The sequence below is a fragment of the Aotus nancymaae genome, unplaced genomic scaffold, assembly GCF_030222135.1.
Source record: "Aotus nancymaae isolate 86718 unplaced genomic scaffold, 86718_ANA_hifiasm-v0.15.2.pri h1tg000032l_0, whole genome shotgun sequence".
Lineage (NCBI taxonomy): Eukaryota > Metazoa > Chordata > Mammalia > Primates > Aotidae > Aotus > Aotus nancymaae.
This window is the reverse complement of record NW_026988445.1, coordinates 19,753,209-19,779,890: the sequence shown is the minus strand read 5'-3', so window position 1 is coordinate 19,779,890 and position 26,682 is coordinate 19,753,209. Positions and strand designations below refer to the sequence as shown.

Here is a 26,682-nt window from a genome sequence, read left to right as displayed (position 1 = left end):
AGTGGCTTCCTTTTGCCGTTAGGGCAGAGACAAAGGTCCTCTGCATGGCCTACAGTGTTTCCTGTTCTCTCTCCTGCCGTTTATGCCGCTTCATTTTTTGCTCCTCCCTGTCACTTAGTGTACACATGAGCATCCTTCTATTTTCTGGAATGTAGCATGCCTTCTCCTGCCAGAAGACCTCTGATATGCTCTTCCTTCTGTTTAGAAAGTTCTTGTGTCCCTTCATCTTTCCTTTTGAGTTGTCATATTCAGCCCAGTTGTCATTTCTTCAGGGAAACTTCCCTTACTCTCCAGATGAGGGCATGTCTTCCTAGTATACACTCCACTAGCACCATGTACTTCTTTATAACCCTCACTACAATTGCAATTTTATATGACTTTATTTATTCTTTGATTAATGCTTTTCTCCTGTAACTTTAAATTCCATGAACACAGGAACCACTGTGTCTGTAGCACCCAGGTAATTGCATGGCATGTAGAAGGCACATAAATTTGTTTTTTGTTCATGTTGAAATATGTGTGTATAATAATGAGCCATGCTCTAGAGTGTTCTACTGTATTGCCTCTCAGCTGTATTTCTCTCATAATTTAATATTAATAAAGCATAATCATTTAGCGGTTTTGTTTTTAAGCATTATCCTTGAAGACTTTTGTTAATGCTTTGTAAACCTTAACTATTGTGTTTTAAGCGGGAGAAAACTGCTTTATGCCTGATTGGTTTGAAGCCAAGCTTGTTTCTCTGATGGTCTTGCTGGCTGTGGATGTGGAAGGAATGAAGACGCAATATAGGTAATTGTTTCTATAATTGAAAAGAAAGCCTATTTAAAAAAAAATTCTGATCAGAATTATGAGGTGTATTCAGATTTTTGAATGATTGAAGTGAGTTGATCACAGGTATTAAGATAGGGTACTAGAACATTAACAGTATACCAAAGAAATGTTTAAAGTTAAAAAAAATAGGAATAAGGGCATATTAGTGCTTTTAGATTGGTAAATTAAATGTTAAACTTAACAACTTAATGTTAATTAGATGGCTGGGTATGGTGGCTCAAGCCTGTGATCCCAGCACTTTGGGAGGCCAAGGCGGGCAGATCACCTGAGGTCAGGAGTTCGAGACCAGCCTGGCCAACATGGCAGAATCCTGTCTCTACTAAAAATACAAAAATTAGCTGGGAATGGTGGCATGTGCCTGTAGTCCCAACTGCTAGGGAGGTTAAGGCGGGAGGATCACTTGAACCGGGAGGCGGAGGTTGCAGTGAGCTGAGATCGTGCCACTGCACTCCATCCTGGACCACAGAGTGAGACTCCATCTGAAAAAAAAAATAATAATCCTAAATTAGAGAAGATTTTAAAACTATATATAATAATCACTGGTTTTATATCAGAGTATTAGAAATAGGTTACAAGATTCCATTATAAGTTTAGGTCAAGAGATTTATTGGATTTGACTCCTTTGTAAAATACATGATTTTAAAAAATGATAATAAAGGTAATATTATTTATATTTTGTGAGAATGTAAGCGATCAGTTTTCACTAGATTTTAGTTTTGCAATAAGCAGCTTCAGTAGGTAGATCAGGTAGGATATTTGCATGACATACAGTTAATTTGATTTACATCAAATCTCTTTTCCAGACGAAGATTTAGTACCAAAGTTGGTTATCTAGACTGGGAAAATAAGTGAGACCCCGTCTCTATAAAAATTAAAAAAAATATTGAGCATGGGTGCTCACACCTGTGGTCCCAGCTACTCGAGAGGATGATGTGGGAAGATTGCTTGAGTCTGGGAGGTTGAGGATGCAGTGAGCTGTGATCACACCACAGCACTCCAGCCTGGGCGACAGAGTGAGACCCTGTCTCAAAAAAAAAAAAAAAAAAAAAAAAATTGGTTATAACAGTTCTAAATAAATCCTTAGGTTTTTTTTAATTTTTAAAAACGTTGTATTTCCTTGACTAACTTATGTTTGTTTTGGTTTTATATTTTTGTATTATGGAAGCAGGGTCTCAGCAATTTAATTTACAAATAAATTGGGTATAGGATTTCCTTCCTACTGGCGCCTGGCATTGAGGACAGCCGTTCTTCCCTGTGCTTTCTTTAGTGAATCGCTACACTTACGGGAAAGCACGGACCAGAAAATGAGTCCTCCATGGTGCTGGTTGTCTGGGTCTTTCCTGAGAGTAACTTTGTCTGATTGGATCCATTAACCAACCAGTTTCACACATTATAGGTGGGAAGTAATTTGCTTATGCTTTTGAAATGGTTCATTTTGGCATGTCTTTTAATGTCTAGTGGAAAGCAGAGAACAGAGAATGTATTGCGGATATTCTTAGATCCTCTTCTGGATGTGCTTATGAAGTTTGGAACTAATGCCTACTTGCCCTTGCTGAAGACTGACAGATGCCTCCAGTTGCTGTTGAAGCTGTTGCATACATGCAGGTTGAAAGGTTCCTGTGCCCAAGATGGTAAGGATAAGTTGTTTCTCTTGGTATCTTGCTTGATATATCATTGGTATTTAGAGTAAAAGGAAATTTCCGACTTTTTAAAATAAAAAGAACATTCAATAAATATTTACTGTGTGTCTCCCAGTGGTGCTAGGGATACAGTGGTGAAGGAGCAACCATCTGCTCTCGTGAGTTGACATTCTAGTGGTTTACATGCATTGGTTACTATAATGTGAGTTCATTTGCTTTTTAAAAAAGTTTATGCGTGCTTATTGATTTCTAGATCATTTAAAATGATCACTATTTTGTATGTGTTTTAGCAGGATCCATTTATGATTTCCACTCTGCTAGAGCATGAGAATGGTGGTAATTTTATAATTACTTGTTTTTACATATGTTAATCTCTGAGTACCTTTTAAGTAGAAAATACCTCATAAAGTTAGTGATAATAGTTAGAAGCATTGAGCTCCTTCTTCTCTCCTTAAACTAAGGTATGTAAAACAGCAGTTGAGAACTCGTAGACATCAGAAATGAGAGTAGTGACGGGTGAACCTCCCAATCCTTTCTGACCAGTCTCATTTGCAGTTTTAGAAATTTCCTATTTAAAAATTCTAGAGAAGCATTAGTATTAGGTTAATCCTGATAATAAAATTGATATGGTTATATTTTAATATATGCTTATGAAATACCCTGATTTTCTATAATGATAGTAGCAGAATCAAATGCTATGAAAATACAGTAATTTTTTAATTAAAGTCTTACAGTAATATAAGACTTTTAACTCCTTAAGAACATACATTTGAATTGATTGGACATGTCCTGACTATGCTCAGTGCCTTCAGTGTAGAACTGGGTCACATGTGCCCTTGAAAAATTGCCATGATTTTGGATGCAACCAAAAGAATTGTGATATGTAAGTTATATGTAAGTTAGGGTGCAAAGTAAACACCTGTGTACTCACATGCAACCTAAAACGAATTTACCTGTTTAGTGCCCCTCTGTTACTCTTTGTCTTCCTATTGTGACTTTTATTATATCCATGCATTTTAGAAAAGAGTTTTTACCACGTATATAGATACTCCTCAACAATATATTGTTTTTTTTCAAACTACTTTATTAAGGTATGATTGACATGTTAAAAGGCTTTACATATTTAATGTATGTACCTCAGTGAATTTGGGGATGGGTATACACCCCTGAAACCGTTACCATCATCAAGGCCATAGATGTATCTTTTTACCTCCCAAAGTTTCCTCTGGCTCCTATTATTATTACTATTTGTAATAAGAACCCTTAACCTAAGATCTGCCCTCTTATCGAATTTTAAGCATACAACACTGTAGCTATTAGGCATTATGCTGTGTAATAGACCTTCAGAACTTCATTGTTTTGCATAATTGAAACTTCATATCCCTTGACCATCCCCTCCCATTCTATAAGTTGCCATTTAATTTTGTTGATTTTTTTTCCTTTGCTATGCAGAAGTGTTCAGGTTTCATGTATTGTTTATTTTTACTTTTGTTCCCTTTGCTTTTGGTGTCACATCCTAAAAATTATTGCCAAAACCAGTGTCAAGGAGCTTCTTCCCTGTTTTCTTCTAGGAGTTTTACAGTTTCATGTCTTATAGTTAAATCTTTTTTTTTTTGAGATGGAGTTTTGCTCTGTTGCCAGGCTGGAGTGTAGTGGCGTGATCTCGGTTCACAGCAACCTCCGCCTCCCAGGTTCAAGTGATTCTCTTGCCTCAGCCCCTCGAGTAGCTGGGATTACAGGTGCACACCACCACACCCAGCTGATTTTTGTATTTTTAATAGAGACGAGATTTTACCATGTTGGTCAGGCTGGTCTCGGATCTCTTGATCTCATGATCCGCCCACCTCAGCCTCCCAAAATGCTGGGATTACAGGTGTGAGCCACTGTGTGTGGCCTTACACTTGAATCTTTAATCCATTTTGAGTTGATTTTTGTGTACGGTTTAAGATAAGGGTTTACTTTTATTCTTTTGCATGCGGATATGCAGTTTTCTCAATACCAGTTATTGAAGATACTGCCATTTCCTCACTTTGTATTCTTGGAGCCCTGGTAGAAGATTAGTTGGCCATATATCTGGGTTTAACAATATATTGTTTCATTTTCTTGCTTTTGAGCTTTATAGAAATGGTATCTTAGTGTAAGAAGTCTTGTATAACTTTTCACTGAACATGTTTCTAAGATTCATCCATGTCCTTTCTTACACTTTATTATTTTCCCTGTTATAGAATCTTCTGTTGTATGACGATACCACAATTTATGCATTCTCCTCTTGTTGGACATTTGATTATATTTACTTTATTACTATTATGTGCAGTGCCACCATGAATACTTTTCCACCTGTCTTCTGGGGCCTGTGTGTGAGTCTCTCCAGGCTATGTTTCTAGAATGAAATAGATTATTCTTAGGGTCTGTGCTTATTCAGCTTAATGCAAAATTGTTTTTCCATGTAATAATGCATACATTCTACTTTCTCACCTGTCAGATGTTAATACGAGTTAAAGAGTTGGGGAGGGGATCTGTGACGTAAGTAGGGGAGGTCTTCCTAGAAAAGGGTTGGCAGGTGAAGAGGCCCTGCTGTGAGAGCTGGCCACTTGAGGGGCAATTAGGAGACCAGTGAGGTAGGAACAATAGGAGATGAATTCCGAAAGGTAAGGCTTTGGCGGGGGGAGTGGTGTAGGAGTTTTTTGGCCATTTCAAGGGCACTGACTTTTATTAGGGGGTTGTAGCTGAGGAGCATCAAGATCTGCCATCAGTCTTTCAAGCTGTCTGTGGCTATAGTGTAGAGGGTAAATTACAGAGGGGGGAAGGGCAGAAGCCAGAGGCAGCTGCTAGGCTCCTGCCGGGGCCCACTGTGGGTGCAGTGAGGTATATAGAGATTTTGGATGTTTCTTGATGGTACCACCAAGATTTGCTAACTGGTTAAATGTGGGCTGTGAGAAAGGGAGAGAACCCAAAAGTGACTCTGTTTTTGGATAAGTTGGATAGCTGGAGTTGCTTTTAACTGAGATGAGAAAGACTAATGTTAGTCTGGGCGTGGTGGCTCGTGCCTGTAATCTCAGCACTCTGGGAGGCCTAGGTAGGTGGATCACCTAAGGCCAGGAGTTCAAGACCAGCCTGACCAAAATGGTGAAACCCTGTCTCTACTAAAAATACAAAAATTAGTTGGGCGTGGTAGCAGGCGCCTGTAAACCCAGCTACTCGGGAGGCTGAGGCAGGAGAATTGCTTCAACCTGGGAGGCGGAGGTTGCAATGAGCTGAGATAGCGCCACTGCCCTCCAGCCTGGGCAACAAGAGCAAAACTCTGTCTCAAAAAAAAAAAAAGGACTGGCGTTAGAGAGTGGGATGCCTCTTTACCTGAGTGGAGTGCATTTGACTTTATGAGGCTGTAGTTCAGGGAGAAGTATGAGTTAGAGATAGAAACTTGGGAGACATTAGCATACAGGTGGTATTTAGAATCATGACACTGGATGAGAGTGTTGGGGAGCAAGTGTAGACGGAGAAAGGGTCCAAGTACCTTGGGGACACCAATGTCCAGAGGTTAGGGAGGTGAAGAGGAACAGCAGAGGGTACCCAGGGGAATTTACAGCCAGAGAGGAGGAAAACCAGGAAGCCAGCGAAGAATGTGTTTTCGGGAGGAGGGCGGGATCCCCCACCAGAGGCTGCTGATGACTGACGGAAGGACTGGGAATTGACTGTCCAGTTTAGCAACATGAAATCAGTGGTGACCTTACAGAAACAATTTGGGGCAGTGGTGGGGGCCACCCAGGGAGAGAAATGAAAATAGTGTGTAAAATAGCAAGCTCTTTCAAGGAGTATTTTATGTAGAGGAGCAGAGAAATAGGGCCGTTGGTGGTGGGGAAAGAGAAGTGTTTTTGTTTCCTTAAGAGGTGAGTATAACAATGTTTATGTGCTGATGGAAATGATTTCATTGAGGGGAGTTTTGAAGACATAAAGGGGTGGTATTTGCTGACTGGCATCCAAGCATAGGTGAGCTTGTATGGAATCCAGGGCACAAGTGGTTCTAGAAGGTTCTACAAGGAGCACTGATAGGTAGGTGCAGGTAGGTGGGTGGATATAAGAGGTCATAGAAGTTCTTTTCTAATTTATTCTGTTATTTTAAGGAAAGAGGAGATAGAGTGAGGATGGGGGTAGAAGTGTTGGCAGTGTGAGGACTGGATATATAAGCATCTGTCTGGGTAAGAGGTTTTGTAAGTGCACTAAGGCAGTGCTGTAGGATTGCTGGGCTTGCTGAGTGCACCCTCGAGGTTCGCGATCATGAATTCACAGTGACGGCAGTCCACATGGCTGTGTTTTCCTCCTGGAACTGTACTGTGATGTGCAGAACCACTTCAGACTGTGCCTAATCAGACGAGATTCAGGGATTGTCATTCTGCAGATACAGTTTTTGTAAAATGATGTTTCCATGATTATATTTTTAATCTGCAATACCTGTATAATGTTTATTTTTAAATTTGAGGAAACATACTTTAAGTTACATTACATTTCATTACACTGGATTATATGGGTGAAAGTAATGGACCTTCAATAATTACTACTACTTCTCCTCACTACTGGCTGGATTTGTCACTGTGGTAGGTCTGGTTGCTTTGCTGAGTCTCAGTTTCTTCTTGGGAGTAATCTCTTGTGTATTCGAACTTTTCTTCCTGAGATAGCTTTTTATACATATTTAGTTTTACACATAGGTAGTTTTATACATAATGTAAAATTTATATTTTCACTATATTTAAGTGTACAGTTCTGTGACATAAAGTACATTCACACTGTTGTGTAGCCATCACCATCATTCATCTCCAGAACATTTTTCTCTTCCCAAACTGGAACTCTGTACTCTGTACACTAATTCCCCATTTTCCTCTTTTCCCCAGGCTCTGGCGGTCACCATTCTGCTTTCTGTCTCTATAAATTTGACTTCTCTGGGTAGCTTATATAAGTGGAATCATACAGCGCCTGTCCTTTTGTGTCTGACTTATTTCACAGAGCATAATGTCTTCAAGGTCCATCTGTTGTAGTATGTATCATACTTTGATTCCTTTTAAAGGCCGAGTAATATTCCATTATTTGGCTAGATTGTATTTGGTTCTCCATTAATCTGTTGATGAACAATTGGATTTTTTTCACCTTCTCTTTTGTATATAATGCTGCTGTGAACATGGGTGTACAAATATCTGTTTGAGCCCCTGCTTTTAATGCTTTTGAAAGTGAAATTTCTGTATCATATGATAATTCTTAAGTTTTTGAGAAACTGCCATACACTTTTCCACAGTGGCTGCACCATTTTACATTTTCACCAGTAGTGCCCAAGGGTTCCAGTTTTTCCGCATTCTCTCCAACACTCGTTAATGGGCCTTTAAAAATAATACCCATCCTAATGGGTATAAAGCAGTACTTCATCACAAGTTTGACTGTGATCACTTTTTGACTAATTCTGGTACCACTTCTTTTGGGATTCAGTTTACTACTATAAATTATATGAGGCGTAGAGTAGGAAACCAAACCATAATTTTTATCCTGGCTTGAACTTTTGCCCACGGTTTGTATATTGTGACAGGGTGTTAAATTCCAAGATGTGGCAGTGACCAGGGGATGTGCCTTGAGGGTGAAATAGAGGCTCTTCTGTATTGCGGTAATTAAGAGGAGGCACTGTGGTAGGGACAATAATATTGGATGCCTTGATGGCAGCTACTTTTCTTGATGCCATTTTGTTCTCTGTTCTCCAAGGCCTAGGCTTTCCCTTGAAATCTCAAATTTATTTTAATTGAATGAGTTTCATTGTATATGAGGAAAGTAAATCATTTTATGCTATTAATGTAAGTTCAATATTTAAGAAGTTGACTATATGTATAGGAGAAAGAAAAGGCAAAAGAGTAGTATCTACTGTTTTGGAATGTGGAAGACAGGAGTATTCTGTCCTTCCCATATTCATTGGTTATAGTTTTTAATTTTTTAATAAAGGCTTTTACTTTCCAATCATTTGCTGGTGGCTTCTTGACCTGGAAAGTGACTCATGAGATACTCCAGAGGCCACATAATAAAGCCCCTGGGTAACATGAACATTTAAAATTCATTTTTAACGTATGTAATCTCTTAAAGAATGAACACTTCTCAGAGTGATAGATACAGCATGTTAAGAAGTGTCTATTCAAGTCTTTTCCTAGTTAGTCCTTTGTTAGATCCATGGTTTGCACATATTTTCTTCTTCTCTACAGCTTATCTTTTCAGTCTCTTAATAGTGTCTTTTGCAGAGCAAAAGTTTTTATTCTGATGAAATCCAGTTTATTTTTGTTTTGTTTTATGGATCATGCAATAGGTACTATGACTGAGAACTCTGCCTTAGCCCCAGGTCATATAGGATTTTCTCCCTTTTTTCTAAAAGTTTTATAGTTTATTATTTTACTTGTAGATTTATGATATATTTAGGGTTAATTTTTAAGGTGTAAGGTTTAGTCAAGGGTAGTTGTTTTTTTTTTTGTTTTTGTTTTTGTTTTTTTTTTGCCTTTAGATGTGTAGTTGCACCAGGATTGTTTGTTGGAGAGACTGAATATCTTTTCTCTGTTGAATTGTTTTGTACTTTTGTCAAAAATTAATTGGCCAGGATGGAAACAATCCAAAGTACATGGGTAGGTGGATAATATGTGGTTTATACATATTCAACTTTAAGAAGGAATGAAGTAGTAATACATGTTATAACATGGATAAACCTTGAAAACTTTATGTTAAGTGAAAGATCACTAAAGACCACATATTATATGATCTCATTTAAATGAAATGTCCAGAATAGGCAAATCTATACAGACAAAAAGTAGATTGGGGTTGCCTAGGGCTGGGAAAAAATAGGGGTTAAGGGCCTGATGGTTTAAAGGGTATGAAGTTTCTCTTTGTGGTGATGAAATGTTGTTATACTGACTCTGGTGATGGCTGCACATATCTGTGACTATACAAGAAACCATTGAATTAGATACCTTTAATAGGGGATTGAATGCTCTGTGAATTCTCTCTCAAAAAATTGTTTAAAAATAATTAATTTGGACTGGGCGCAGTGGCTCACACCAGTAATCCCAGCACTTTGGGAGGCTGAGGCAGGCGGATCATGAGGTGAAGAGATCGAGACCATCCTGGCCAACGTGGTGAAACCCTGTCTCTACTAAAAATGCAGAAATTAGCTGGGCATGGTGGCACACGCCTATAGTCCCAGCTGCTCAGGAGGCTAAAGCAGGAGAATTGCTTGAACCCTGGAGGCAGAGGTTGCAGGTGAGCCAAGATCACACCAATGCACTCCAGCCTGGTGACAGAGTGAGACTCCATTTCCAAAAAATAATGATAATAATGATAATAATAATAATAATAATTTGGTTGTATTCATGTTGGTGTAATTCTGGACTCTGTTCTGTTCTTTTGACCTAAGTGTTCATTCCTTTGCCAATACCACACTGTTTTGGTTACTGTAGATTTATAATAAGTCTTAAAATATGTAATGTGATTCTTTTGATTTCTTTTGGCCAAAAATATTTTTAGCTATTCTAGTTCCTTTACCTTTCCATATAAATTATATCATCAACTTATATGTACCTACAAAAAAAAAGTCCTGCTGGGATCTTGACTGGAATTGCATTAAATATATAGATCAGTTTGTGGAGAATTACTTTCTTATGCTTAAACTTTTCATGCATGAATATGGTATTTCTGTATATTTATTTATCTATTTAGAGACAGGGTCTCATTTTGTCACCCAGGCTGGAGTACAGTGGTGCAATCTCGGCTCATTGCAGCCTCCACCTCCCATGTTCAAGCAATCCTGCTGCCTCAGCCTCCCAAGTAGCTGGTAGTGCAGGTGCTCACCACCATGCCCAGTGTATTTTTAGTAGAGATGGGGTTTCACCATGTTGTCCAGGCTGGTCTCCTGACCTCCAGAGATCTGCCCACCTTGGCCTCCCAAAGCACTGGGATTACAGGTATGAGCTACCATGCCTGACCTGTCTCTACATTTATTTAGTTTGTCTTTGACTTTTTTCTTCAGAGTGTTATAGTTTTCAGCATATAGATCTTGTACAGGTTTTGTGAGATTTATAACTATTTCTTTTGAGGGGAATAGTTATAAAAAGGTGTTGTAAATGATAGTTTATAAAATTTTGATTTTTAACTGTATGTTACTAGTATATAGAAATATGATTCATTTTTGTATGTTGACCTTGTATCCTGTGACCTTGCTGAAGAACTTATTAATTCTAGGAGTTTGTTTGTTTGACGATTCCTTGGGATTTTCTTTGTAAACAATTATATCGTCTGTGAATAGGGGCAGTAGAATTGTCAGTAGTATTCCCTTACCTTTTTAATGCCTGTAGGGTCTGTAGTGATAGCTCCTTTTTTTATTCCTAATAGTGATAATGTGTGTGTGTGTGTATGTGCATGTGTGTGTGTGTATGCGCTTACTCATGTGTGCTCATGAGCTCTCTCTCTCTTCCTCTGTCTCTCTCTGTCTCTCTCTGTCTCTGTCTCTGTCTTGCTAGTGGTTTATCATTTTATTGACCTTTCAAAGAACCAGCTTTTGGTTTCATCGATTGTTTTTCTATAGATTTTTTTTTTGGTCAATTTCATTGATTTCTGTTTTTTGTTTGCTTCTTTTTGCTTGTGTTTGGTTTATTTTGCCTTTTTTTTCCTTTTGGTGTTAAGATAGAAGCTTAGATTATTGATTTTTAGACGTTTCTTGTTTTCTGAAGTGACAGTGGTATAACTTTTCCTCCAAATGTTGCTTTAACTGCATCCCACAAATTTTGGTATGTTGCATTTTCAGTTCAAAATATTTTCTAACTTTCCTTGAAGCTTTTTCTTTGACCTATGAATTATTTAGATCATCTTTGGAGACTTTCCTATTGTCTTTCTGTTACAGCTTTCTAATTTAATTATATTGTGGTCACAGAGCATACATTGTATGATTTCAGTTTAAAAAATGTTTTAAGATTGTGTAGGATATGGTCTGTCTTGGCGAATATTTCATGTACGCTGGAAAAGAATATTATTTTACTAGTGACTGACATGTTCATAAATGTCAGTTATATTCAAGAGTTTTCATGGTGTTTTTCAGTTCTATATCTGTGGTGATTTTCTGTTTATTTCTTGTATCTATTACTGAGAGAGGAACCTTGAAGTCTCTAACTATCATTTTGGTATAGACCATTTGCATTTAATGTAATTACTTAAGTTTTGGTTTAGGTCTGTCATCTTATTTTTATTAGAGCTGCTTTAATTATTTTTGTCAAATTATTCTCATACCTGAGTCATCTTGTTGGTGTTCTCTAGATTTTTTTTCCATATGATCTGGGAGTTTCGTGGTTTTTCATATGTTTAGTAATTTTGGATTCTATCCTAGCTGTTTTGAATATTGCAATATGAAACTCCGAATCTTGTTTAAATCCTGTGGAGAATGTGTGCAGCACACAGTCAGCCTGGTTAGGTTGAGGCCTCGCGTTCTGACTTAGCTTCTGTGGGTGCTGGTTCTGCTGTCAGTTTTGTCTTCACCTTTTTGCCATGCTCTTTGGACCTATGCCACATGTGTTCCATCTGTTGGCCACTCTGGGACCTGGGCAGTGGTGACTCTGTGTTAAGTCCTGAAAGTCTGTGGTATGCTGATTAGCATCAGATCCATGCACATGCAGCTTGGAGATGAGCCCAGGAGTTCATAAACAGCTTTCTGAGGCCGCTTTCCTGCATCCCTCCCTCTCTGGAATCTCCTCAGTATTCACGGTCTGCTCTCCTGGAGTTCTCCTGTTTCATTCTCTGACCAGAAAGCTGGTGCCTGTTCTGCTGCCCACCTTGTTGACTGCTGCTGCATCTGATTACAGTTGGGAGGAGGACCAGAGGTAGGAACATTAGTAAACTGATCACTGTTCAGTGTTACTTCTCTCTGAATCTACCTGCTACTTTTTCCTTGTAGAGTTTTCAAATATCTACTTTATGCATTCTGTCCAGGTTTTATAGCTGTGATCAGTGGTGGAGGGAAGAGTGTCCCTGATTCATTCTACCCAGAACTGGGACTCCTACGTGACTTTTAAGATTAAGTATAGATTTCCCCATGAGATGAATGATTATTATATTATTGCAATTTATTTTTGGCAAGTGATTCACTAATGTGCTTAGCCCAGTTGTACATTTACTAGAATATCTGGTGTGTTTTGTACCGAAGAACTGCTATCATTTTGTCGCATGCTTTTTTCCCCCATACAGATGAGGTGTTTACTGTTCTTCAGAACTTTGTCATGTCTACTACAGAGAGCATTTCTGAATTTATTCTCAGAAGACTTACCATGAATGAGCTGAATAGTGTAAGTACTCATTGGAATAACTTTCTTTTTCTTTTCTTTCATTCTTTTCACCAATACAACACAGAAATGGCTCTTGCTAAAGTTGTCAGTGACTGTTTTGTCATAAACATAATGGATACTTTCCAAACCATGTGATGGATATATTACGGACAAGGACAAGGTTAGGCAGTGACTGTGCATTCAGCACAATTATGGCACATTTCACAATAGAGTCATCTGTCTCCCCACCTGGATGATGAGACCTTAACACAAGGCTTAGTAATGAAGAGTTAAATAACTTGTCCTATGTCACAGAGCTAGTGAATAATAGAGCTGAACCCATTTTATTCTAGGTGCATGAGTCAAAAAGTTTGCATTTAATGCTGTCCATCTTACTGGCTCTGAGCTATTGGGCAAGTTGTTTAACCTCTCTGAAACTTAGTTGTCTTACAAAAGTGGGACAGTGATTTTTTTTGTGAAAAGTGATTTTTGTAAACAATGGAAGTATTCATTGCTATAACCATTATCACTATTATTTCTGATGTACTCGCCCTGGGATGTAAGAATTGATAGATGGTAATTTCTGCCATCTAAGGTCTCCCTCACAGGTGGGGAGACAGATGACTCAATCGTGAAATGCACTGTAATTGTGCTGAATGCTCAGTCACTGTGGAAGCACAGACAAGGAAGTCCTTAGCTCTGCATGGGAGGTTATGGAAGGCCGCTTGGAGAAAAGGACTTATTTTCTCCTCAGTGACTTGTCATAGTCCTTTAAGTAAACCTTTCCTGCCTGAATGTCGTTTTGTGAAAATCATGGACCTTGCTTGGACCCATAAGTGTTTTAATCCTTGTCTTAGGTTTCAGATCTGGATCGTTGCCATTTATACCTGATGGTGTTAACCGAGCTTATAAATCTGCATTTGAAGGTTGGGTGGAAAAGGGGTAACCCTATTTGGAGAGTTATTTCTCTTCTGAAAAATGCATCCATTCAGCATCTTCAAGAGATGGACAGTGGACAGGTAAGTCTCTTTGATTCAAGATTTGTAGTTATCTTGAATAAGGTATACAGGGAATACATATTCAGTTGTTACACGTTATTTTGATACCATACAAAGCATTTACTAAAATTCAGATTTAAAATAATACCCTCTGGTGATAAGATGTGATTAAGATTGATACTCTTTTTTTTTCTTTTTATTTTTTTTGAGACGAAGTCTCACTCTGTCACCCAGGCTGGAGTGCACTCTCGGCTCACTGTAACCTCTGCCTCGTGGGTTCAAGCGAGTCTCCTGCCTTAGCCTCCTGAATAGCTGGGATTATGGGCGCACACCACCAAGCCTGGCTAATTTTTGTATTTTTAGTAGAGACGGGGTTTCACCATGTTGGCCAGGCTGGTCTTGAATTCCTGACCTTGTGATCCACCCACCTCAGCCTCCCAAAGTACTGGGATTACAGGTGCTACTCTTAATGTAGTATTAAACATGTAAGAGGCATTGATCTTAAAACCCTTTAGATACAGACATTTGACCTGTGCCAGGTCTTTTGCCCAAGCATGTCCAGTACAGGACATTTTATTAGTCTGACATCAGAGCCCTCAATGCTTGGCTTCCTACCACATTTTCTAGCCTACCTGTCCACTGTCCACTGCCTTTCCCCTCCTTGCCACAGTGCCGCGACATTGCAACCACTCTAGGCTGCATAGAGTTTTACAAATCACAAGCATGTGTCATATCTTCCTCATCGAGGCTGTCATTCAATCTGGTCCCTCCACGGAGAATGAGTGCCCTCTCCTCTAGTATACACTTGTCAGCATCTGGTCCCTCCTTTATGGACCAGCTGGAATCTCTTTTCTCTTAGAGGTCTTCTTTGATTAGTATCTCACTCTCCTTCATTTTCCTGTTGCTCTTTGTGCCTTAGTTACAGTGTGTATTTCCATCTTTCTTGTTTTTGGTGGAATGTATGTATACATATCTTTTCCTAGATTTCTTTGTTTTTGAGACTGAGGCTTGCTCTGTCACCCACACCAAGTTCAGTGGCATGATATTTGCTCACTTCAGTCTCAGCATCCCAGGTTCAAGCACTTCTCCTGCCTCAGCCTCCCAAGTAGCTGGGACTACAGGCATGTGCTACCATGCCCAGCTATGATATTTTTGTATTTTTAGTAGAGATGCAGTTTTGCCATGTTGGCTAGGGTGTTCTAAAACTCCTGACCTTAAGTGATCTGCTTACCTCAGCCTCCTGAAGTTCTGGGATTATAGGGGTGAGCCACCATACCTGGCCTCAAAGCATTTCTTTTTTTTTTTTTCAAATCCAAGATGGAGTTTCGCTCTTTTGCCCAGGCTGGAGTGTAGTGGTACTATCAGCTCACTGCAACCAGCGATTCTTCTGCCTCAGCCTCCTGAGTAGCTAGGATGATAGGTGCCCACGACCATGCCCAGCTAATTTTTGTATTTTCAGTAGAGACAGAGTTTCACCATGTTGGCCAGGCTGGTTTCGAACTCCTGACCTCAGGTGCTCTGCCCTCCTTGGCCTCCCAAAGTGCTGGGATTACAGGCATGAGCCACTGTGCCCAGCCAAGGCATTTCTTAAACATAGCACAGTAAAGTTTAGTAATGAAGAGCACAGGCTTTGGAATTAGAGTTGCTGGGTTTGACTTCTGGCTTTATTTTTGCTAACTTTGTGACCTAAATATTTAACCTCTTTGTGTCTCATTTACTGCACCTGCAAAATGGAGATTATAGAGCTGATGTGGGAATTAAAGAAAGCTCAGATAGGTTAAATCTTTTGAACTGTACCTGGCACATAGAAAGTTCTCAATAAAAGTAAGCCACTTTCACTTAACATGTGGTGTTTAGTAAAGTTGAACTCAGTCTAACTAGTCCAGGCTACTGAGAAAATCAAAGAAGGTACTTGATTGCTTTAATAATTTAATCGTATTATCCTAGAAGGAAATGATAAAGAAGATGATTAATATTTCAGCATCCTATCTAGTATGTATTAGTCTGTTAGTGTTATGAAAGAACATTGTGAGTTCTAAATGTAGAACAAAACCATAAGCCATGCCACAGTAACTCTTATTCTTAAAAATCGGCTTCCTTTAGTAATTCACTGAATTACATTAAGGTTAGCAAGGACCATAGTTGGCTCAAAGGTAAAACTAAATTCTATTTTATATGTTGGCAGTGTTGATACGTAAAATTTTTCTGTAGAGATGGTTAATTTATTTTTGGAGAGTGAGGGAAGGGTATGGAATAAGTAGAGATTTCCTTTCTGCCAGAGACATTGCTGGTTGGCAGTATTTGAGAGAGCTGCTGCTGTAATCTCTCAGTGCCGTTGTTTTCTGTGTCCGACTTGTTGCCTGCACTCCTAGCTTGGTGAGAGATTGTTGATTTTCTCTTTAAGTATAGACCTGGCTATCTTGCCTATCCTCCTTTCCTACAGGTAGAGTTCCAAGTGTTTTACGTGCAATAACCCATGTACTTAATCTTCACAATAACCCCATGAAGTAGATTCTGTTACTGTCCCCATTTTACAGATGAGAAAACTAATGTATAGTATGTCTACACTCGTACTGGTAGTAGCACAGAGCTAGGAAGCAGACCTGGGCTGTGTGGTTCCTGTGTCCAGCTCTTAACTGCTGGGCTACATGACTTCTCCAAAAGTAGCGTGCAGCTGATTGAAGGAATTATTTGTAACATGGAGCCTTTTATTTTTTTTAACATGTTTCAGCAGACAGTTAAAATAAGGCTCACCCACAGGAATGCTGCATGCAAATGTGTATGCGAGTAGGAGAAAGGTTGAGAAGGACTTACATAGCAAATCTGTCATGTACTAGTTCCAGGTACTTATTTACCAAATGAAAAGATCCCATTGTTGTCTTCATCTAAATTGCTGAGTTCTTATTGCCATTTTAAAATTGTTCACTGCCAATCTATAGAGAAGTAGTGAAAGTGAATGTGTTCTGTATTTCCTTTCATTTCTCTTGATACTCAGGAGCAGGCAGGAAGAGGGAAAAGGAGAGCCTGAGCTTTCCATAGACTGGCAACTCAGGTCCTTACTGATTAAGACTTGTGCATATTAAATAAATCATTGTCACATTTCCTTTTCAGGAGCCGACACTTGGAAGTCAGATTCAGAGAGCAGTGAGCATGGCTGCCTTGGCCATGGTGTGTGAGGCCATGGACCAGAAGCCTGAGCTGCAGCTGGACTCTCTCCGTGCTGGGCCCTTGGAAAGCTTCCTTTCCTCTCTTCAGCTCAATCAGACGCTGCAGAAGCCCCATGCAGAGGAGCAGAGCAGTTATGCTCACCCCTCGGAGTGCAGCAGGTACAGGGAAGGTTAAGGCTTAAAAAGCCATAGTTCTGTTGTCATCAAGGGCTCATGATTGCCCAACATTGCTTATAGAGTTATAGAATTTTGGAGCTGAAGCTCCATTCAGGATGAAAGTGTAGTATAACCTTATTCATAATTACTGGAGATGTTGCTGACTTTTCTGCGTCTAGTTTTCACTGAATCATTTAAGATGAGCAAAAGTGCCTACTTTCAGAGAAGTTAGAAAATTAAGGTTTATGGGGTTTCCTTAGTTTTTGGTAGATAGCCTGTTGGATAATGACCATTTATATCTGTACACTCGCACCTTTAGAAGGATAGTGTGCTACATGCGAAAGTCGTGGAGGCACATTGGGGAAGAATGGCCTAGTAACTTTATTTCAGTTTTTTTTTTTTTTCAGTGTTTTGGAAGAATCATCATCTTCCCAAGGATGGGGAAAAATAGTTGCACAATATATTCATGATCAGTGGGTGTGCCTCTCTTTCCTGTTGAAAAAATACCACACCCTTATACCAACAACAGGGAGTGAAATTCTGGAACCATTTTTACCTGCTGTTCAGATGCCAGTAAGGACTTTGCAGTCTGCACTGGAAGCCCTCACAGTTCTTTCTTCTGATCAAGTTTTACCCGTGTTCCATTGCATGAAAGTGTTGGTTCCCAAGGTAAGATAGAATGAAACATAAATTGAAGAGTAACTAGAGGAGTGGCGAACAAAGTGTCAGAATAAAGTATGTATTTTTTTTTTTCCCCTTACCAGCTTCTGACCTCCTCTGAATCACTCTGCATAGAGTCTTTTGACATGGCTTGGAAAATTATATCTTCTTTAAGCAACACTCAGCTGATATTCTGGCCTAATTTGAAAGCTTTCGTTCAGTTTGTTTTTGATAACAAAGTTCTCAGCATTGCTGCCAAAATCAAGGGCCAGGCATATTTCAAAATAAAAGAGGTAACAAACTTTATTTTTCTTTTTGCTTTTCTGTTCATGTGTGCAAGCTTCAGCACATGAGGAACATGACAGTTATATTTGTAATTAGATTTGTGGTTCTTAATTCCTTCAGTCAGAAAATATTTTTGAACCTTCTTAAATGTCAAGAGTAACAATGAGAAAATCTGACAGATGTAGAAGAGAAGGTACAAAACAGTAGTCTGGAGCCACATCTGCCCTCAGAAACGGTTTATTTGGTTTATACAGTGTTTAAAATTTTGATTAGCTGGCAACTTTTAATTGTTGGGACATCTGGCCGGGTGCGGTGGCTGATGCCTGTAATTCCAGCCCTTTGGGAGGCCGAGGCAGATGGGTCACCTGAGGTCGGAAATTTGAGACCAGCCTGGAGCCAACATGGAGAAACCCCATCTCTACTAAAAATACAAAAATTAGTGGGGATGTGGTGGTGCATGCCTGTAATCACTTGAACCCAGGAGGCAGTGCAGTGAGCTGAGATCATGCCAATGCACTCCAGCCTGGGCGACAGAGCAAGACTCTGTCTCAAAAAAAAAAAAAAAAAAGTATTAGGAAATCTCTATGAAAAACTGGATTTCTCCTTCTCTTGGAAAATGAGATAATCTAGCAACACTGGTTATTCCTCCATGACAGTGTGATTGATTGCTGGGTTGAGTAGTAGTTGGCATGCTCTTTCCACAGTCAGTCTCATTTCCCCTAGATCTTGCAGGCAAATGTCAGGTGCCATTTGTCATTGCACTTTGGCTGGGTTTTTTTTTTTTTTTTTTTGGAGAGAAATATTTTTCCAACTGTAATTCTTGTCAAAAGGTCTTGCTGGTTTCTAGAGATGTTTTCATTTGCAGTCACTGAGATAGTAGGGATCCTACCAAGGTGGAATTCCAGTGTACCTCCTGATCCCAAGGGGAATGAGGAGAGTCAGATTCTATTATTTTCCTGCAGACCTGTGCTGCCTTTCTTGGTCCTTTTCTGCCCCATAGTACATACTTAGAGTTGCTGGTCTTTGCTGCCTCAAAGGAAGGCCACTGGCAAAATGCAGACAAAGGAAACTGAATGTGTTTGGCGTGAGGTGTTTATTTCCCTTTGATTCTACTGATTTGGGCAGTTGTTTCTCTTGAAGAGTTCTGTATGAATATCACTATCAGTAAAATTTTATTTATTTTTATTACCAAGAGATGATATAGTGAGCATTCTCTGATTATTGATCATCTTGCAAAGTTATTCTAACAATAAGGAATTTAACATTTTTTAGACTATGATTATGTTGAAACTAACAGTTTTTAGCAGCACTAATTTTTTTTAAACTAAATCAAAGGATAAAATGCTCATTGTATTTTATTCCAGATTATGTACAAGATAATTGAAATGTCTGCTATAAAGACTGGAGTCTTCAATACACTGATAAGTTACTGCTGTCAGTCTTGGATCGTGTCTACTTCAAATGTGTCCCAAGGATCTTTATCAAGTGCTAAAAATTATAGTGAACTTATACTTGAGGCTTGTACATTTGGAACTGTGTTTAGGCGTGATCAAAGGTAAAAGATGCTATTATTTCAACTTTTATTAAGTGCCTGCTTGGGTGTAGAATTATCTCTTTGTTTTGAGGCTTTCAATTAGGAGATTATAAATTATTAGTTAACTTTAACCTTGGGGATTTAATTTTTTTTCTATTAAAAACCTGTTGTTCTTTATCAAATGTTTTTTATGGAAAGACTTATTCAGGATGTACAGACCTTCATAGAAAACCTTGGACATGACTGTGCAGCAAATACCATTATGGAAAAGTGAGTATGGTAGATTTTCTCTGTTTTTACATAAATGACATATTAAAAATGTAACGTCATATGGCAAACATTCTGTAATTGCTAAATTTAATAAATGTTGCTGGTGACATCTAATACATTAATGAGATGAGACTTCAAAAGTATGTTAGAAATTATAGTCCCTTGCTAATATACTGTCTTTACATCTTTCACTATTCACTAAAATTTGGTAACATTTTAAAAGTTTTTAGTGCAGAGTCCAGCATAAACAAGGAAATTACTCAGGAGAACTTAAAACCCCTGTCTTTCTTTTGTGGGGATAGGATGATCATCAGCACAGACCCTTTATTCTCCAGTCCTTTTTTTGGCTGTAAATTGTAATATGAAATTAAAATTCACCATTTAACAAGTTGGTATGTTACACACAAAAATAGAATTACTCTTGGAACAGATTCTAAAATTTTTTGGTTTTTAAAAAACTCTTGATTGAGGTATGATTGACATGTAAAAAGCTGTACATAGTTAATGTGTACAACTTGATGAGTTTGGGGATAGGCCCTAAAGTTTTGATTTCTGGGCTAAGACTATTTTTATCTAACCACTGAATTAATTTTTTTGGAGCTTGCCAAATAGCTTTTTTTCAAGTTTTATTTTTTCACATGGCTTTCAAAAATGTGTATGTGTGTTTATAAAGAAGATTAAAATAGCATTGTATCATTCACTCTCATTTTAGAGTTTAGGACATCAAATGATTATAATATTTAGATATCATAAAGTATTTATTATTCTGAGAGTCCTAACTGTGTTTTAAATCATCTGTCCTTCCTCATTAAATATATTTCGTTTTTTCATTGTTTTAGTTATTTTTTCTTGGCTGGCTTAGTGTGGCAATAAAAGTGAATTTTTCTAGTTGGTGGTTGCCAGATAATTTGATTTTGATTTCTACTAGACAATTGCTTTGTTATTAAATTTAAATATGTATTCACATTATAACAATTACAATGGAATGTGAAAATACTAACAATTTCACTTTATTTCTGTCTCCACATTTGGCTACTGAAAATGCTGGGTGTTCAGAGCACACAGTGCTTCCTGAGTTTGCCCCTCATTTGGGGAACGTGCACTGATAGCACGTGGTAGAGACAGGCCATAGACGTGTTTGACATGCATTCATGCCCGAGTGAACGGAGCTATCTGTGGTCCTCTTTCAGGGACAGGCTCATGAGCTGTGATCTCTTTTGTCCACAGATAAGGTATTATTGACCTAGGTTCAGCAGCGTGTGCACTGATTCTCCAGAAGTCTAGATTAATTTGTGCTCACTCATACTTTCTGTACAGACCCTCCTTGTAATATATTCATTTGTCATCTTCTATTATCTATTCTGAATTTAAAAGTATTGTCGTTAAGTATGGACCTACTTAATTTTAGAAAACTTTGAGTGGTTTTGATCATGTAATGATACTTGAAACTAATATTTGATGTTATCTTTCTGTTTTCAAAATGTGTTAACATAATTTATCATTTAATTTTTTTAGTACTAAGAGAGAAGACCATTATGTGAGAATTTGTGCTATCAAATTCCTGTGTTTATTAGATGGCTCCAATATGTCCCATAAGTTGTTTATGGAGGATCTTGCAATCAAGCTGTTAGATAAAGTAATTATATTTTACTTTAAATTATCTTTGCTTTTAACAAGTCAGAGGTCAGCATTTGCTCTTTATGTTGCTGGAATATGTACTTCTAAATCTGTTCTGTCAGGAGAAAACACAGAGTTTATGTTCTGTGTTTTTAATTCAGTCTCAGTTAGGGCGGTCATTGTGCCTCACACCTGTAATCCCAGCACTTTGGGAGGCCAGGAGTTTGCAACCAGCTGGGCCAACATAGTGAGACCTTGTCTCTACAAAAAGAAAAAAAGAAAGTGACCTGTTAGCCCAGTAGTTAAGGTATAGGGCCTGTAACTGCAAGGTTGCTGGTTCAAATCCTCAGTAGAGCCAGTCTTAAATTAAAAAAAAAAAGTCTCTTGGCAAAAGGAAAAAAAAAATCTTGGTTAATAATTATCCAACTTAAGTTCGGTTTTAGCGAACAATAATGGTAATGTTTTTCCTGTACCATCTATACTTCACTCTGTATTTTACAGTACCAGTCAAACCTGGTTATGTCTTTTGTTTGTTTGGTTTTTGTTTTTTTGAGACAGAGTCTTGCTCTGTTGCCCAGGTTGGAGTGCAATGCCATGATCTCAGATCTCTGCTCACTGCAACATCTGCCTCCCAGGTTCAAGCGATTCTCTTGCCTCAGCCACCTGAATAGCTGAGATTACAGGCACCCACCACCACTCCTGGCTAATTTTTGTATTTTTGGTAGAGACAGGGTTTCGTTCCATGTTGGCCAGGCTGGTCTCAAACTGCTGGCCTCAAGTGATCTGCTTGCCTTGGCCTCCCAAAGTGCTGGGATTAGAGGTGTGAGCTACTGTGCTTGGCCCTAGTTATGTTTAAAGTGCTATATTCATACATTGCTCTATGTAAGAAATGGAATGAAAAAGTAAAAACTGAGAAAATGGCATCAAATGTTAGGAATTGATTGCTGTGATTTGAGAGCCCGTGAAAGATTACCCCAGGATGTGCCTTCAGTGTATTATATTGTTATTTCTAGATCTAGCTATGTGACGTTTGTCTAAGATTGATGAAAATTCCTTATTTATTCAGATAAAAACAATCCAGTTACATTGTTCTTGAGCCTATTCAATCATTTCTAAATGAACATCATAGTGTCTGGAGAACAGGTTTAGTGAATCTGGGGAGATGTTAGATAGGCAGGGGTAGAGTTGTGCATGGTGCTCTGTTCCCCATTGAATGTTTAAATGACAGATACAGTTACCTGTCATTTAAAGCCGAGGTCAGCGGAGTGCCTGGTCTGCTTTCTGACCTTGGTGTGGATATATGGATGATTACAGAACTCATGTAAGTTCCTGTGTTAAAACAGGAGTGTTCATCATACTTTTATTTTTGAAAGGTAGCAAGTCAGCTTTTTATTATATAAAACCTAGGAAGTATTTTTTATGCAACAGTTCCCTCTGCAGTGTTGGAGTCAAGGAAGATGTCCCAGAGGAAATAGTATGTTATTGCTTTTCTAAAAGATGAGTATAGTTTAAAGTGATGGGAACTGGGTATGGATATTCTATCTGAACAAAAATATACATTTTAATATATATTTAGCTATTTAGATAGGGGGTCAGGGCTAGGCATGGTGGCTCATGCCTGTAGTCCTAGCACTTTGGGAGGCTGAGGCAGGAGGATTGCTTGAGGTCAGTAGTTTGAAACCAGCCTGAGCAACACAGTGAGTGAGATTACATTGCTAAAAAAAAAAGTATTCAGAAAAAAAAGAGAGGGGGAGTCAGGAGGGTCTAATCAGGTGATATTTGGGCTGAGCTCTGGATGGATGAATGAAGGAGGATACCAGGAGAGGACGCTGTTCGGAGACCCAGTAGGAAAAGGAAGTCCTGCATGGAGGACGAGAAGGTCTCAGGCCGGCCATTAGATCAGCTGTCTTGGTCACCTTGACAAAGGCATTTCAGTGAAATGGTGGGATGAGAACCTAAATACAGCGGGTTCAGAAGAAAATGGAAGTTGATCGAGTAGAGACAGTGAGTATAGACTCTTTTAGGAGTTTGTCCTAGAAAAGAGGGAATAAAAGGGGTCGTTCCTGGAGGGGAACCTGGAGTTAAAGAAGGGGCTTTTTAAAAATGGGAGATAATTAGAGCATAATTAGAGTTTGTATGTTGAAGGAAATGCTCCAGTAGAGAGGGAAAAATGACAGGGAGAGGCCAGCAATAATCACACAGGTGAAATACTAGCCACTCATACCCACTGGATGGCTATTAAGAAAACAAACTAAAAATAATGAGCATTGGTGAGGAGGTAGCAAAATTGGAACCCTCATACATTGCTAATAGGAATACAAAACGGTACAGCTGCTTTGGAAAACAGACTTGAAAAAGCAAAACGCTTGACCAGTACAGTAATTCTTAAAGTGTGATCTCTGGATCAGCAGCCTCAGCATCCCTGGGGAGCTTGTTAGAAATGCATATTCCTAGGCCCTGCCCCCAGTCTACTGAATCAGAAGCTCTGGGGGTGGTGCCCAGCAGTCTGTTTTAACGAGCCCTTCTGGTGAGTCTGGAGCTGATACAGTTTAAGAACTACTGGTCTAGCAATAATGGAGGCCCAGATACAGCTGGAGCACATATTTTTAAACTTTTAATTTTTGTGGGTCTATAGTAGGTGTATATGTTTATGGGGTGTATGAGATATTTTAATGTAGGCATATTATGTGTAATAATTACATTAGGTAAATGAGATATCTATCACCTTAAGCATTTATCCTTTATGTTACAAACAATCTAATTATACTCTTATTTAAAAATGTACAATAACTTACTGTAGACTGTAGCCACCCTGTCATGCTGTCAAATTCAATCTAAATATACATATATATGTATATCTTTTTCTTTTTTCTTTTTGGAGATGTAGTTTTGCTCTTGTTGCCCAGGCTGAAGTGCAGTGGTGCAATCTTGGCCCACCACAACCTCCGCCTCTCAGTTTCAAGCAATTCTCCTGCCTCAGCCTCCTGAGTAGCTGGGATTATAGGCATGTGCCACCATGCCTGGCTAATTTTGTATTTTTAGTAGAGACAGGGTTTTTCTGTGTTGATCAGGCTGTTCTCGAACTCCCGACCTCAAGTGATCTGCCTGCCTTGGTCTCCCAAAGTGCTGGGATTACAGGTATGAGCCACAGCGCCCAGCCTGTGTCTAAGTATATTTTTATACCCGATACGTCCTCTCCCAACCACCACTACCCCTCTCAGCTTCTGTGGCAACTGTCATTCTATTTTCTATCTCCACGAGTTCAATTGTTTTGTTTTTCAGCTTCCTCAAATAAGTGAAAACATGCGAAGTTTGTCTTTTTGTGCCTGGCTTATTTCACTTAACATAATGACCTCCAGTTCCATCCAAGTCGTTGCAGATGATAGGATTTCATTCTTTTTATGGCTGAATAGTGCTCCATTGTGTGGAATATGTATTTTTAATGAAGTCAGTTGTGGCTGGTGATTTTAGTTTTCTTCAGTAATACCTGGCAACAAGTTGAACAGACTAGTAGAGAAAAGATATTCTGAGTAAAGGAGCACACTGAGTGGAACAAGTAGGACAGAATAAGATTTTGAGCTGAGAAGGGAATTTTAGAATTCTCAACTTCCAGTTGAGGACAGTGACTTGGTGAGGTCCTAAAGGCAGCTTTATTGACATGAAGGCGAGTCTTCTGAATGCATGAGTGATCTACTCTGCTGATTCCATTTTTAGTTGCATTGAGGTTGAGCAATAAATGAAACCTAAATACACTTATATCAGAAGAAAATTTTCTAAAAGAAATTATTTAGAGATTATGAGATTGTAAATATCATTGGGAATCATTAAAATTTACATTAATTTAGCTATTGTCATGAAACTTTGTACACACTTAAATGCAGAGAATGAGATTATGGAAGAAGGAAGGTCAGAGAACTTACAAAGTAGATGAGGATCGTCTACATTATGTGAAAATGGTTTTGGAGGTGGTGAATGACTTCACCTTTAGGACATCTGAAAACGTTGACATACTCTTCAGTGCCATCTTGCTTTGCAGCCAGAGCACTAGTAATTATGGTAATAAAAACAAACTTTGCAGCTGGCTGAGTTTAGGTGGCACAAGCCATGAAAAGCCAGGGAGAGCTCTCTGCTAATATGAAAGGCTCCAGTGCTGCCATTTTCTTGTATCTAGAGACACATCATGTGTAGAGATGCCTTGCACTGTCCATGTACTGGGGTGGCTTCTGTCTTAGTGGTGTTTGCATCAGATTGTAGATACCAGTATTCCAAACGTGAATATGACAAGGGTGCACAAGGTGAGAGGTGCCTCTGAGGTACATGGTAATATATGGCAATGTATGTCCAGTATCTCAATCTCTTCTCACCCCTGTGACCCTTAGCTCCCAGTTTTTTAGCCCCTCTGCTAATTTTGAAAACACGTGGCCGGGTGTGGTGCCTCATGCTTGCAATCCTACCTAGCACTTTGGGAGGCTGAGGCAGGCAGATCACCTGAGGTCAGGAACTCTAGCCTGGCCAACATGGTGAAACCCTGTCTCTACTAAAAATACAAAAATTGTCTGGGCATGATGGCGTGCACCTGTAATCCCAGCTATTCGGGAGGCTGAGGCAGGAGAATAATCGCTGGAACCTGGGAGGCAGAGGTTGCACTGAGCTGAGATTGCACCACTGCACTCCAGCCTAGACGAGAGTGCATCTCAAAAAAGAAAAAAAAACAAAAAAACAATTAAGTTAAACAAAAGCAACAAAGTTCAGTGTATGAAATGTTTTATTTAAAAAAAAAATTTTATTTTTCTTATCACTCAGCCCAAAATGTTAATGTTTGAAAATTTTTAAGGTGCCGTTCTTTTTCTCATCCTCCTAACTGCTTTTTTGGGAGGGAAACAGCTCTTATGACTAACTTAAGCCTTTTGCATTTCAAGTTGTCATTGATTTTTTCATTAATCACAAATTGAATAGATAATTTAGTATTGACTCCACCCGCTCCTTTCCAGGATGAATTAGTGTCCAAGTCCAAAAGACGCTACTATGTGAATTCTCTACAGCACCGAGTGAAAAACCGCGTATGGCAGACTCTGCTTGTACTTTTTCCTAGACTTGATCAGGTATCATATTTTTATTATATTTGTACCTTTGACCCATATGATTTTATGGCTAAACTGTTTTGCAGAAACTGTCATATACTATTTTAAAATTGGAAAAAAATGTTTA

At 38.8% G+C, this 26,682-nt stretch overlaps 1 protein-coding gene across 1 annotated transcript in view; it reads left to right on the top strand.

Moving 5' to 3' along the window:
- TARBP1 (TAR (HIV-1) RNA binding protein 1) overlaps positions 1 to 26,682 on the top strand; it is a 79,528-nt gene that overhangs the window by 25,951 nt on the left and 26,895 nt on the right. The window contains exons 11-21 of the mRNA XM_064383615.1: positions 690 to 789; positions 2,290 to 2,462; positions 12,711 to 12,808; positions 13,645 to 13,806; positions 16,897 to 17,111; positions 17,516 to 17,777; positions 17,873 to 18,061; positions 19,418 to 19,608; positions 19,786 to 19,857; positions 21,373 to 21,493; positions 26,466 to 26,576. Coding sequence (XP_064239685.1) covers positions 690 to 789; positions 2,290 to 2,462; positions 12,711 to 12,808; positions 13,645 to 13,806; positions 16,897 to 17,111; positions 17,516 to 17,777; positions 17,873 to 18,061; positions 19,418 to 19,608; positions 19,786 to 19,857; positions 21,373 to 21,493; positions 26,466 to 26,576 — 1,694 coding nt within the window. The remainder of the gene's footprint in view (positions 1 to 689; positions 790 to 2,289; positions 2,463 to 12,710; positions 12,809 to 13,644; positions 13,807 to 16,896; positions 17,112 to 17,515; positions 17,778 to 17,872; positions 18,062 to 19,417; positions 19,609 to 19,785; positions 19,858 to 21,372; positions 21,494 to 26,465; positions 26,577 to 26,682) is intronic.